Source organism: Haliaeetus albicilla, chromosome 15 (genome assembly GCF_947461875.1).
Source record: "Haliaeetus albicilla chromosome 15, bHalAlb1.1, whole genome shotgun sequence".
Taxonomy (NCBI): domain Eukaryota; kingdom Metazoa; phylum Chordata; class Aves; order Accipitriformes; family Accipitridae; genus Haliaeetus; species Haliaeetus albicilla.
In genome coordinates this window covers 33,783,893-33,797,448 of record NC_091497.1, presented here as the reverse complement: position 1 = coordinate 33,797,448, position 13,556 = coordinate 33,783,893, and the positions used below count along the sequence as shown (strand labels likewise).

Below are 13,556 nucleotides of genomic sequence, written 5' to 3'. Positions count from 1 at the left end.
AGTGTGTAAGTTGCTTTTTAAAAAAACCAAAACCATAAAACCCAAAACCAAACTGCCCAACCAAGCCAAAACCACAGCACCCTTCCCCCCGAGTCTTACTGATGTTGCTTGTGCTTGACAAATACCTGTGATCTCAGTTTTGGAAAATGGCAGCTTTATTTGTAGGCACAAGTTTAGACCCCAGTGCTGACCAGCTATGGATCTGCTTTTTGTCACTAGCCAGTCCATATGTGACTGCAACCTTAGAGCAGGTATGTATGGACAGACACACCGGCTGGTTTTATTGTGTGCTTCTAAGATGTTGCATCTGCACCAATACAGGGTAAAGCAGAGAGCCTGGAACTTCAGAGTTGAAGTTTTGGTTAACTGTAGGTTGAATTTTGGGGTCATGACTTTGCTGAGTTTTGCAAAGCCTGTGATTTTGTACTGTGGCTAGCTGCTGTAGCATGATGTTGGGAGTTCAGTCGAGGACAGTCTTGACACAATGCTTCCAACTGTGTCACAAATGTTTGTTTGTAATAAACAGGTTTGGATTGTGAACTCTAAAGGTCTAGTGTGGAAGGGATGGGTACAGGACTGGTCCTCTAAGTAATTCAGATTGCTGCTACAAGGAAAAAGAGCACTGTGAGCTTTTACCTCTTTCCTGTGACAGTGGGTTTGCATCTGTCTTTGTTCCCCAATAACAGATAAATCCATGCTCTATGTTAATACTCTTTTAAGTGGGCAGTTTCTAGGCAGAAGGGCCACATACATGACCATATACACTGCTTTCTTAAAAATGTTTTATTTCATTAACTTACCCTTTTGTAGCTAAACAATGCTTTTCTGTATTCAAACAAATTTTTAAAGACAAAACACATGGAATTTGTATCCTTTCTTAATGGAGAAAGGAAGACAAGGTCCATTGTTTGATCTGTTTTACATTGTACATGTTTAGAGTACGATGTCTAACCCTTTCTGGTCTGCCTGCAAACACTGTTTCACCACTGCCATTACAGCAGCACTAGTTATACATTAAGCAGTCAGTTAAGAATCATTTAATTAAAAAAAAACAAACCCCTGTTTATAATTCAGAAGGCTTCTTTGAGTGCAAGTTCTGCTAATTGGTCATCTTTGGAAAGCCAAAGCAGCAGTGTGATCCTGGAAACATCACTGTCCAGATGCAGACAGCGCAGCAGCTACTGCACACAGTCAGGTGAGGGCTACCACAGGTACAGAGACTAAGTGCCCCGCAGCAGCCCATGCTCCCTTGTTTTTGAGAAAAAAAGTCTTCACTGGAAGGTTTTGAGCTTTAAAAAAAGCTAAATTTGGTGTATAACCACTCATTGATCCACAGTAAAATTGAAAGAAAGGGACAACTTAAAATTATTGCAACAGTGAGGTATAAAAAGGAGTAAAACACCCAGTTCTTGTGTCCCTGTCTTGGGGTGGGGAGGGGGAATTACTTAGACACTGACCAGACGTGCTCTATGGTTTCTATCATTAGAAAATCCTAGATACAAACACCATTACAGACGGACTTAGGGGTTATTCAGACACTGTACTGGACGTACTAGCGGCGTTCTCTTGGGTAGGAAGGATGACTTCTTTTAAGTCCTGCAGTAGCTCAATCTTGTTATCCAGTCTTTTTCTGCTTTCCAGAAGTTCCCGGATCTTTTCCTCTGTTCCTATTACAAAAAAAGAAAGGGATAAAAGCTTTTATTCATCTGTAACTACTATCAAATTTAAAATACATGTTATATATGCATTAACAATGCAGAGACTGCCAATGCTTAGTTTAACCAGCAATAAAACCTCTGCCTTTCTGAGGCAAAGGCTCCAGCCCTACACCCCGCACCCTTGGTGTCTTCATTAAGAGTCAGCCTGCGTGGTGCACAAAAGTGACCAGCTGAAGTACCAAAGCATCAAAAAACAAAGCAGTAGAGTTACATCCTTCATCGTCCATACACTGTAATCTCAAAACTAGCTGCATTATAGATTTAACTTAAGCCATCACAGCAAATGGTAACATTAGTTCAGTTACTAACCCAATGTTACTGGTCATATGAGCTTTAACAGTTCCATTGTCAGAATCCATTTGTGTGGGGACTCCTCCAATAAAGACACATTTTTAAATCTTTAACAATACCATCTCTGAATTACACACTTAAACTTACAAGCCTGACTGATGGATTTTAGCCAACAACAACAGCAGCAAAAAAATTAAACCTATGAAGAGATGGTTTGGACAACTGTGTTCAACAGCTAGATTCTCAAAAACTCAACAGCACATAAACATTCCTGCTTCTGGCAAAGGAGTTCTTGCCAGTGTGCGATGGGATTAATCACATCCTTCCCCTTCTTTGCAAAGCCCTGCCTGGCTGCCTTTCTGCTTCTCCACTGCTTCCATCTTCCTAACATTACAGATTATTGAACTGGGTGAGAACTCAGTAACAGGCCTCACTAGACTTCAGAAGCATTACCAGAACCATATCTTGTTAACTGCAAAATTTAAATGAAGCACTCGCTTTGTTCAGTAACAAAACATGCAGAGGTGTCAGGGACCTCTGAGCAGCAAGGTTAGTCAGCGAACAACAAGCAAATTTTCCTCACAGTGTGTGAGAATGCCAGAGTTCAGATTTTTAGTAAGAAGCAAAACGTGTTTTGTACAAACCTGAATATATTTTTCTCTTTTTGGCGGGGAGAGAGGAGGTGTCCAAAGTTGTAATGGGCAGAGTGGGGAAAGTAGCTCCAGACACTTACCCTTGTTCATTCTGAATTACAGCTGGTGATTTCCCTCCCTCCCTCCAGTTTCACTTGTATCTAACAAACACAGTTTTCATTCCTTTCTCACTGGTTCATTTTAAGAGCTCCTCTTGGATCAGTTTTGGAACCAACCTTAATGTGTATTTTCATTATTGACCTTGAAATTAAAAGAAGGCCAGTGGTATCAGAAAAGAAGATTGTGTGGTACAGGAAGAATTGAGCTGCTCAAGTGGTGGGAAATTGGAGAGGGGACAAATTTTACACATAAGAATCACACGGTCCTGTGTACGTAGGTGCCAATATCAAGAATTTCTCCTGTAAGCTGAGAAAAGGATGAAATAATTGATGCAGCTGTGAAAGAAACAAGTGTGACCCAAGGTTGTGCCACATGAGGAGTTTTAAGCAGAGATGTTTTAATGCCCTCAGATGAGGCACTGGTGGAACCAACCTCGTGTCAGGTAACAGGAATTCCTGAAACAGGAATTTAGATGCAAGAATAGGAGACTGGCTTTTTCCCCTCAAGTGAAGGGGAAACGGCAAACATTAGCAAACATCACCTTCATGCACTTAACCTCAGCATTAGCTCATTAAAACTCATTTCCCTTTTCACAGGGATAAATTAAAGCAGGTTAGAACAAGGCTGCTAACTGTCAGAGAGAGAAACAAGAGCAAGAGACTTGCCTGTCTGAAAAAGTTTTAACCTTGTCGCTTACACCAGCCAAGACTGGAGTCCAAGCCCCAGAGTTTCCTTCTACACTGGTGGTCCCAAGCACCCACTCCTGCCCTCGTTTTCATTTCACTCTGAGCATTCTCAGCTTGTTTTTCAAAGCATGTTACAACTGCCATCAGGCCTGGGTAAGTTCTGCTCATAGCGTTTAATGCTCTTAACTGAAACATTAACAGCCAGTCTGAGCAGCATGCATCAGAAAGGAGCAGAGCTGTAACGCAGGCAAGCTGCTGAAGGGAGTCTGCGGAGAAGGAAGGGAAATAACCTACAGAAACAGGACACGAGTGCGTCCTGCCGGAGAGGGAAGTTCCTCTGGGGCAGAGACCCTTTGGTCTTTTAAAGCTGTGGAACTGTGGCTTGCCTTCCCCTTCAGGTCAGCCAGCCAGACTTGACATACTGTATTTCTAAAGGTTGAGGTAGCAATGGCTTTTATACAATTGTTTATATAATGCTGAGAAAAAAAAAGTTCCTTGGAATTTTCATTTTACACGGTCATTTTATCAAAATGCTCAGAAGAATGACCTCAATGCCAAAACCCATACCAACTGCTAATGCTCTGACACCTTTTTTCACATACCTGAATGAATATTTGTCAGTATATTTTCAAACAGTCCACAGTCAAAGAGTGACATCACTGTCTCTTCATACTCTGGGGAAAAAGATGATTTGATTTAATATTACTGAGTAAAGGTTTACAGAACCCTCACGTTAATGCAGAGCCCTACATTAGAAGTAGCACAAAATAGCAATTACTTATACTAATTGCTTGAGGTTTTAAGATGTCTTCTTTCTCATATAATCTATATTGGGAAAGAAGAGTCAATTCGTCAAGTGTACTTTTTTTTTTTTTTAACTTTCATACAGAAAACAGGAAAGGGGACCTACCTGTAATTCCCTTTTTGGGTCTGCACTATGTGAACAGTCCATTTAAAAATGAGCAATATACTTAAGTTGTATTTCATTTGTGTCAGGACTGTATGTGTAACAGGCGGGCCGACCACACCAATTCCTCTTGACAGATCACATGACATGTGGGACAGTGCTGTCGCTGTTCGGTGTTAAAAACCAGCCCAGAATTATGCCTCAATTTCATAACTGAGGCTTCCAGAGAAAGAAAATACAAAATGTCTCCACAGTTTGCATGACCATTAAGAGATTTGCTTAATGGTGAAAACCTTTGAACCCCTCACGTGTCCTGAACTTCATACTACTTCTAGCAGCTGCTGCCATGTTACACACAACCTGATTGTGAGGAAGATTTAGCCAGGTGGGACATTTCACTTTCCACGTGTGTGCTTCAGTTACTTTGCAGAAATTAGCATTCTTTATCCAAAGGTATTATTCATAACTTTGTAAAGCTGGGAGGACAACAGGAGAGGAAGGTTTGAAATTCTCTTTAACTGTGTTGCAGACAAACCAACATTAGAGCGGAATCCTCTAAGAACAAAGTGCTTCATACAACCTGATACTTAATCCAGTGAAACCAACAAATACACACTAAAAGTTGACAATAAAGTTCTGACTAATCATCCAAAGACTTAAAGTGTACACAGCCAGGGATTTTTCTCTCAAAAGAGAGTGCTGATATTAACAGCTAGCTGGTCGCTCTGTGAAGCTGTAATAACACCACAGACTTATGATCCAAATAAAACCTTCCTGTTCTCTTCAGGACCTCTCTCCTCTTCAGTGCCCAGGAGAAGAGGTCAGGCTTAACCTACCTATGCTTATGCCAACGTATAAAAGGTGGCTTCGCAAATTCAAGTTAGAAGGCCTTACTAGAGTATACTGAGTTGACAGCTCTTCCCCTCTACTCACACAGGTATACCAAAACCCGCTTGCTCTCCACCTGCTGTGCAGCTGCAGAAGCGAGACAGGAGCCAGTTACTTGGCACTACAGAATTACCCTCAGGAAGGTGACGCAGAGCTGAGTGCCTGACATTCAGATCAGCATTTCTGCTCTGAGAGCAGATTCCCCCATGGGTCTCCATACCTGTTTCTGAAGTGTTGTCATCCATCAGTTTTTCCTGCGCCAGGTGAAGCGTGTCCAGCATTTCTTCAAATATGTCATCCAGAAGCCCGGCTTGCTTGCATTTTCTAAGAAAGTCTATTCGGACTGTTAAAACACAAACCCACACTCTTACACAGAAGCTATCTGTAAGGTGGGCTTTACTCGCTCGCTTCAGAAACTAAAACTTTGGCTAAAGTCCCCCTTCTAGTAACAAATACTTATGCAAATCTCTGGCTCCTCCAGCTACCCACTCAGCCCTTTTCAGTGGGAACAAAAAAGGGGTCAGGCAGACATTAAGCATCGCACTGGGTGTAAAGTTACCTAAGCTCTAGATTTGGATTCATTCATCAAAAGCAAGTATCTCCACAACTCTAAATGCACCATTCCTAATGCCTCCTGATACCCCCTAGTATAGGAAAGCAAGTGATTTGTCTCGCTTTTTTTTCCCCTTCCAGTCCTCAGGACGACACCATGGACTGAACAGGCTAAAGGACAGAAAATAGTGCAAGAAGTGAATCAGTATTGGATTTGGTAAGAGAATTAAGGCTACTTATACTCCAAGTGATCCAGGCATTAAAGTCATCTATTACAGCCCATTTTATACACCTACTTTGTCAGATTTGGATTGCTAGGGCAATAACTACCTATTTTTAATTCATCTCAGAGCAGCAGGTCAGAGACAGCTTTCAGTAAGATCAATTCAATGGACTGCTCAAAAGGAAAGAGCTGTCAGACACCTCACAGAAGTCTACCAGTCTCCATTAAAAACAACGTTACTTCTTACTGGAGACATTTGTGAGAAAGAAGATGTCATTTCACTTACACTAGATGCCCTACAAGTATTCCAGGAATCTGTATAGGTTCCCTGTTCTTTATAGTGGTAATAAAAATTCAGAAAAAACATCAGGCAGCCACCTACTGCTACAATACTGTGCCCATATACTAAGCATAGCCACGGGAAGGTGAATAATCACCACTAACGCCTTCCAAACTTCCACGCGACAGCATAATCCTGACAAGCAATTGCAGCAGGACCTTCGGGGTAACGTGAAAACTGCAGAACTGAAGGATGGGTCCAGCGGTTGATTTCACTGTTGTAATACCATATGTACATAGTACCATATTGTGTTAAGCACCCTACGTACACCTAGGGTTCTAAAGGTAAGATAAGCACGCGGTGGCAGCAGTAACTGTCACAGCGTTCAGCAAGCCCCATTCCTACCCAGTGAGCTAGAGCTCCTGTTCAAGGTGCGCTGAACTCTCCTCTCACTGCTGGGTCAGGGCTCAACCCACTCCTCGCGGCACCTCCTCTGCTGACCCATTCCAGAGTGCCACCTGGCAGAACTGCACCCCTCTCCTTCGAGAGGGGCTCAGCGCAAGGAGACTGAGGTCAAGGAGGACTGATTCCCTTTTAAATTTAACTGTATTGATGGGGGGGGATGTTAGGCAAAAGCACCCCTGTTTGCTGGAGACACACAGCCGAACTCAGCAGCCAGCCAGAGCAGGGGCATTCTCAGGTGAATTCACCGGTTCACATCACACAGCAAATCTCAGCCAAAGCACAGAGATTTGTTTGCTGCACAGTTATTAAAACCTGTACAGTCATTCTGCAAATCAGACTTCCACTCCCTTGTCAGAGCTTGGAGAGTCACTTGTCTTGGGAGAATAATAAAGACACATTTGCAGCATCGCTGCTATCAACCATTTCCAAGCTCTGAACTTCAACATAACAGATCACAGTATCTCCTAGCTGTTCTATAAAGTGAGTCGCACCTTTATGCCTGTTGTTTTTTCTTTTTAGTATTCGTAAACTGTTTTCTTCTGCTGTCTCTTCTGTGCTCTGTAAGGAAAACAAAACAACTTATTTTTAAATCATACTGACTTGTTAAATCATTACTGCTTTGTTTTCATTATCTTAGCTCTATATTAGCAGAAAGATAAAAAGCAGCCTATATTTCTGTGAATACAGTCAGCTTCTCTACACAGCCAGCGATATTTCTCTCCAGACATTCCATTTTTAAAAAATGGAGCAAAAGTTGCTTTAAAGCAAAAACTCTTTAAGGAAAGCCCAACACCTGGGACACCACCCTCCTTAAGTATTGCATTTGCAAATAGCACAGATGTTAACAAACACCTACTGCTAACTCCCAGTGCAAGTGATGTTTAGTTCCCTAGACCTGATGTAATACTAGAAAGGATTTGAGAGGAGAGGGGGAATATTTTTCTTTTCCTCTGGACAGGACGCAGTCATTTTCTGCTGTTCCACATCATACCACAGGGCTACAAATAATTCTTAAGCTCTCTCACAAAACTCCACCAGTGTAAAAATGCATTGCTTACACAATGGTAAATAATTTATCGCACAGTGATAAATCCTGGAGCCCCTCAGCTTCTTATTTGCAGCGTTCGCATTGATTTCTGAGATCGTTAGCACTGGAGAGCAGCAGAAACAGCACATTACTGTGGGTAACAGGTCAAATGAATCTCAGTTATAATGCCAGGAACATAAATGGATTTACAGCTGAGAAATTCTTGGAGACAAATAACCTACCCTTATGAGAGTACTACACAAAAGCTGCAGAGATCGTCCCTGTCCCCCCACATGACCTCTCTTTAATCTCAAGACCTGGGAAAGGCAGAAGTTTTTCCCAAGGAAAGCAGGATGCTACTTCCTCTAGAAAGGGAAGTCCCAACACCCCCCCCGCCCCCAAGTCAATGTAAGTTCCCATGCATACTTCTGTGGAGCCAAGAGAATCACCTCAAAACTTAAAATAAGCTGTATTTACAGGTTTTCTAACAACAGCCTCTAAAACAACTCCCCCTGCAACCAAAGGGATGCTCTGCTTGATAGCTCCCCAACCCCAGGGAAGGCCATCTTCACCGGCAACGCTGAGAACTGCCTGATCTGCAATGAAAATCTGCCACATCTACCATGAGCACAGGCTCACAAACAAGTAAGCACCACTTTAAAAGGCCATGCGACTCATCAAAAGCAGTTTTTCACAGAAACTGTATCAAGCCCTAAGCAAATCTGAGAGACATAGTACTTCCGAGGAAAAAGAGCCCCCAAAGGGAAGCTCTTTCTGATCATGTCAAGGTGACAGGCACCGAGTCAGCCTGGTTCAGAGGTTCCTATCGCATTTATGCCACATTACCTGGGGGCAGCATTGGCTCTGTCATTTTGACAGAATGACAAGATCAAAACAAGGCAGCTGTAAAGGAAAGGTTATTGCTTCTGTGAGGAAGTCTCTTTCTGAATACACTGTCCAAATACTTCACTAAAGAAGTCCTTTGCTGTAGCAGATGTGGGTTCCTGTTTTAGAACTACTTAAATTCAGAATTACCATTTGTTCCGTGATGGTGGAAGATTTCAATGCATGTCTTCTCCTCTTACTAGCTGCATCTAGGAATCAAGAAACAACAAAGTAACATATGTGTCAACCTCAGACTGATGATTTCACATCATTCAAATTCTCTCTTTTCCCAAAAAGCTACAGAAGTGAGGCACTTTCGGTGGCAAGGCAGGAGTATGTTTCAGCTTCCCCAAATATCTGACATGTCAGTGGAATTCACATTATTTCCATGTAAGAAAAATTACAAGCCTGAACCATTAGGAAGAAATGCAAATCACTGTAGCATTAGGTTATCACTTTGCCTTTTAAACTCAGTATAAAGCAAACACCAGTTTTTAACATAAGATTTTTGTTTGAGGCAGAGTGAACTTACTCTCCCTGGCAGCAGCACTACCTCTAAGTGTTAAAAACTTCAGGCAAATTTACAGAAGATGACTGGGGTTTTTTTCAATCAATTCTTGTTTATGTTAGTACACCCTCAAAACTAAGACTACATAAAGAATTATTTCAGGTGTCCCAAAGACATACAAATAGCATTAGGTTTTTCATCAATATAATGACCCTCCTAGAAAGCCTCCAGAAGCAATCTGATTTGTAAGTTTAATATTAATTTACGCTACAAAGTGTTTTTAGTGACGTGGTATAAGATCTCTGCAAAATCACCGGCTTTCACTTTGTCCTTTCTATCAGCATGCACCAGCCTCTCTCCAACATCATAACTGGCAGCGGCTGAAAACAGCTACGGCATCACAGGCAGAGAACGGTAACTCTGGCAAGGAAGACATGGCAGGAGCAGAGAAACCTAGAGAAGAGTTCAACCACCCACCAAAACCTGAAGGTTTTAAATGCAGTGGGGTTATATGCCCCTTTTCCGTTTAATTCTACATCCTTTGGGCAGAACTTAGTAAGGTTTTTTCCTTAGAAATCATCCTATTAAGAGGAATGAGGAGTTACTGTGGGTACAGGAAGGCTATTGAAACAAGTTTGGGGTTTGGGTTTTGGGTACTGGTGCTGTACATTTGCATTTTTCATGGCCTGAAAGGAAATCATAGCCTCTCTCTTCATCCAAAATGAAGCTGGGTGGCCTAATTTGGAGCAGTCTAGGAAATGCTGGTGTAGGCACAAAGAGTTCCTTGCTGTCCAGCACATCTTTGACCTGTGGCAGGATTTTCTCAGCCCCTCCTGATGTTTGCTTTAGAGATGCTTTACAAAACAAGAGGAACACAGTCTGAAGAGCAGCCCAACTCTTCCTGCTTCCCAGTGTTCTCTGCTCTTCTACATTTGTCAGCCTTTAGCTGGGCACATCCAACATTTTCAGTTAAGCAGAGGTTGGAGCCTGTTTCCAAGTCCAAACTGCCCTCCCATCCCTGCTGTGCAGAGCTGCAAGGAGTCTTCTTGGCCCCTAAGGCTCCCTATCCCCTTCCAATCGCACAGCAGAGCCCTGACACTTCAGCATAAGAATGTTGTCTGGACCAAGAACAAGGAGGTGTTCTTTGACCCCATTTTCTCCAAACTACCAGGGAAAACAAGCCCAGAGAGGCAGCGCTTTTGTACTAGCTCCTGCTCCCACAGCACTGGCTCAGCCTGCCCCAGAGGAATGGCTGAACTACTTCACCCGAGTTGGAACCTGAAAGTCAAAACCCTACCATGGAACCACAGTGCTTCCATCCCAGCCCCTGCCTCACTCCCCGCCCTGTGCAGACCTGCAGACACTCAGCACAGGGCTCTCCTGCCTGCCCAGATGGGCCAGGAGTGAGCCAAACACAGTACCTGCTACCTCAGCCAACTCACCAGCAGATAACCGTGGCTATTCTGAGCACCACACACGCATCTGAGAGCTGCTCAGAAGCAGGAGACATTGGGCTTGGGGAACCAAATGTCATTTACCCAACTCTCACAGCTGCTCTCCACCTCCTGCAGTACAACTACACTCTCAGAGGTGGGAGAAACTCGTTCAGGAGGCAAGGCAGACACTGCCAGCAGAATCCATTTACCCCTCATAAACAGAGGGTCTCCAAACTAAGTGCCTCTGGAAGGTCTCTAGGAGAAAACTCTCTTCTCAGGGAACAGGTCATACATTGTATATGCAGCACTTGAAGACACCAAGGCCTTCAATCTCATAAGATTTAAGCCTTCCTTATGAAGGAGGTGGTCTACAGGGCTGGACCTAATGCCTTAATCTCATCTCATACTGGAAACGAAGCAATCCTGGGCCTGCCTAGTAGTTGGCACCTCAGACCCTGGACAGACCCAATAGACTGACAATCATTAGACCACAGAAATCAGATTAATTTTAAAAAGGGAGGGAATGTCAGGCCTCAGAACTACGGATAAGGAAAAAGCAAAACTACTAAGTGAAATAAGAAGCTGCATTTGGTTAGTGAACCACAGCAATATCAGGTGTTAAACAGACTGTATGTCTGGCTAAGAAACCCCAGACCCTATGATTAAAAGTTTAAATGATAATCACCTAAACCACCCCTTGAGTGGTATCCAGGTGGAGCCAGACTTTGTCAGGAAGATTAGCCAAAGTTTGCTATACTTCAGTGGGAGCACACCACTCTTAGCATTAGTGCTCACAGTTCAATTGAGCTTAACTTCAAAGTGAAGGCCAGTCTAGGACCCGCTCTGTTTTGAGCCGGATTGTATGCATTAGGTTAAAAGAGTCACTGAATTATTCAGTGAGATTCCTGACTACCTCTGAACCAGCAAGGACCAGGAATGCCAAATTAAGCTGCATTTCTGTAGCAAAGGAAGCAATCCTTAAACAGGGGTTGTATAACCCTTTTGTTACACTTAAAAAGCTCTTTGGGATCCTTCAGAATGAAAGGCCCTATTTAAAAAACTACTGCAGTGAATATGGAAGATGCAAATGTGAACATATTAATGTAACTATAGATAAAAATCCCAAGGTGACCACTCCTGTAGCCCTCTCTTTGCTAATCAAGTGCAAGCTTGTGCATCGCTCATTAGCGTGGCTCTCATCTCTCACATGGATTTCACAAGCTGCTTGGGCCTACCTGCCCGCACACAGAACAATTGCATGAAGGATCAGGTCTGCAGTGTTTTAAGTCAGTTTTGAGGGAGATTTGGGGAAGATAAAATATAAACATTTCCTACTTCAAAAAACCTTCTCGATTTTTGTGCATATGCATGGATCTCAACCAAACCACTCCTGCAAGATTAGAAATCCACCGCTCAATATAAAGGTGGAGTAACATTTATTCTGTTCAAATGAGTTATTGACTGTAGGATGCAAACTTTTAAAACAAATGAAATCAATGAAGCCATTAAAGAAACTCACCATAGTGATTGGTCCTATTGCCTGGGTCATGTTTTGGGCAGAACACTCTAAAATTTAAGTTCAATTTTAAGAAAAAGAGAAAAAGTATTAATAAATACGTAAACAGAGTTATGCTGACTGATTTTAACAGATATTTTCCCCTCTTTTCATTGAACGTAAACTGAAAGACACTTAAAAAAAATTATCAGTATTTTTGTTCAGCATTACCCACCTACGAAAGCACCTGCTGTAAAGTCACATACATGCACAAGCTTGTATTTGTACTTTTAGAGCCTCAGTGGACTCTGAACACTGAAGTTTTGAATTATCAGTGCCATTATCCGACTCTGTTTGGACTTGCTCACTGTTCAAATCCTGAGTCACACACATTTCATCTGGTGTGGCGATCAAACACTGTGGCAGAGGTACTCTTATGGAAACACCTTATTAAAATGAGATTCATGCCGTCAAGATGAAATACCACAGTACTTGATTTTAGCTACTGCTGTTCTGCCCCCTTGCCCTGTACCACTCAGGCCAGGTCCCGAGCCTCTTTAGATGTATCTGCTTACCGGTCAGCTTGAACTTACAAGCCCTGCCCGACACGCTGGCACAGCCACACAGCACTGCACCGCCACACACAGTACCAGCTACTTGCTTGGAGATCTCTGTCCCTCCCTTTCTGCTGCCCAGTGCTGATGAGGTGGTCCCCAAATCCTAAGTAGGGCACCCTGTCTGAGATCCAGTAGCTTAAAGCTGCTCAATGCATTTGTTCCTTAAAGACTTCAGTAATATATGAGATGGGAATATTTTCTCTGGTTCTAGGAGAGCAATGTGAATTCCTTGGAAGAGGCAAAATGCAATGAATACAGCTGGAAAGAGTCCTTATCTTCTGGATACAATAATGTGTAGAGAACATGAACCACCTTCTATAATGTGCCTTTCTTACAGAAGGATCCCAAATCACTTTTTAAGCAAAATTGCCTTGTCAAGAGTGTGGTTTAGCTGATCTTTTCATTACAAATCTATTTGCCAAGACTAATGCTCAAGTGTTTGGAAGCAATTTTTAAAGGGAACTGCATTTACTAGAACATTTTCTAATTACTGTCGTTCTTTTATTTTAACAAAATAGAAACACTGACCTTAGAAATGCAGTCTGTTTCCTTGACGAGCCAGCTTTTTTGCAAGAAATTCATTTTTATGCACAAAAAAACAGATTTATGCATGCCTAACAATTCAATCAGAAAGCTAAGTACTGGAGGCACCTTATTTACATCCCTGAATTTCTAATATTGCCCTTTAGAGGTTGGTTTTTTCCTCCCCTCCCTTTAATTCTATTCTTTCCCAGATAGAAACAACCTTCCTAAGTATAGGAACATCTTATAAAGAACAGACAACACTTTTTACTACTCAGGCTGCTTTATTTGGAAGCGCTTCCCT

The 13,556-nt window shown here is 42.5% G+C and overlaps 1 protein-coding gene across 1 annotated transcript in view; it reads right to left on the bottom strand.

The window, feature by feature from the left end:
- Positions 1-768: 768 nt before the first annotated feature.
- The window catches only part of LOC104311767 (SET domain bifurcated histone lysine methyltransferase 2), a 48,771-nt gene continuing 35,983 nt past the window's right edge, over positions 769-13,556 (bottom strand). The window contains exons 22-27 of the mRNA XM_069802341.1: positions 12,138-12,184; positions 8,825-8,883; positions 7,254-7,320; positions 5,463-5,585; positions 4,050-4,121; positions 769-1,667 (exon numbers count right to left, since the gene is read on the bottom strand). Coding sequence (XP_069658442.1) covers positions 1,528-1,667; positions 4,050-4,121; positions 5,463-5,585; positions 7,254-7,320; positions 8,825-8,883; positions 12,138-12,184 — 508 coding nt within the window. The 3' untranslated portion in view covers positions 769-1,527. The remainder of the gene's footprint in view (positions 1,668-4,049; positions 4,122-5,462; positions 5,586-7,253; positions 7,321-8,824; positions 8,884-12,137; positions 12,185-13,556) is intronic.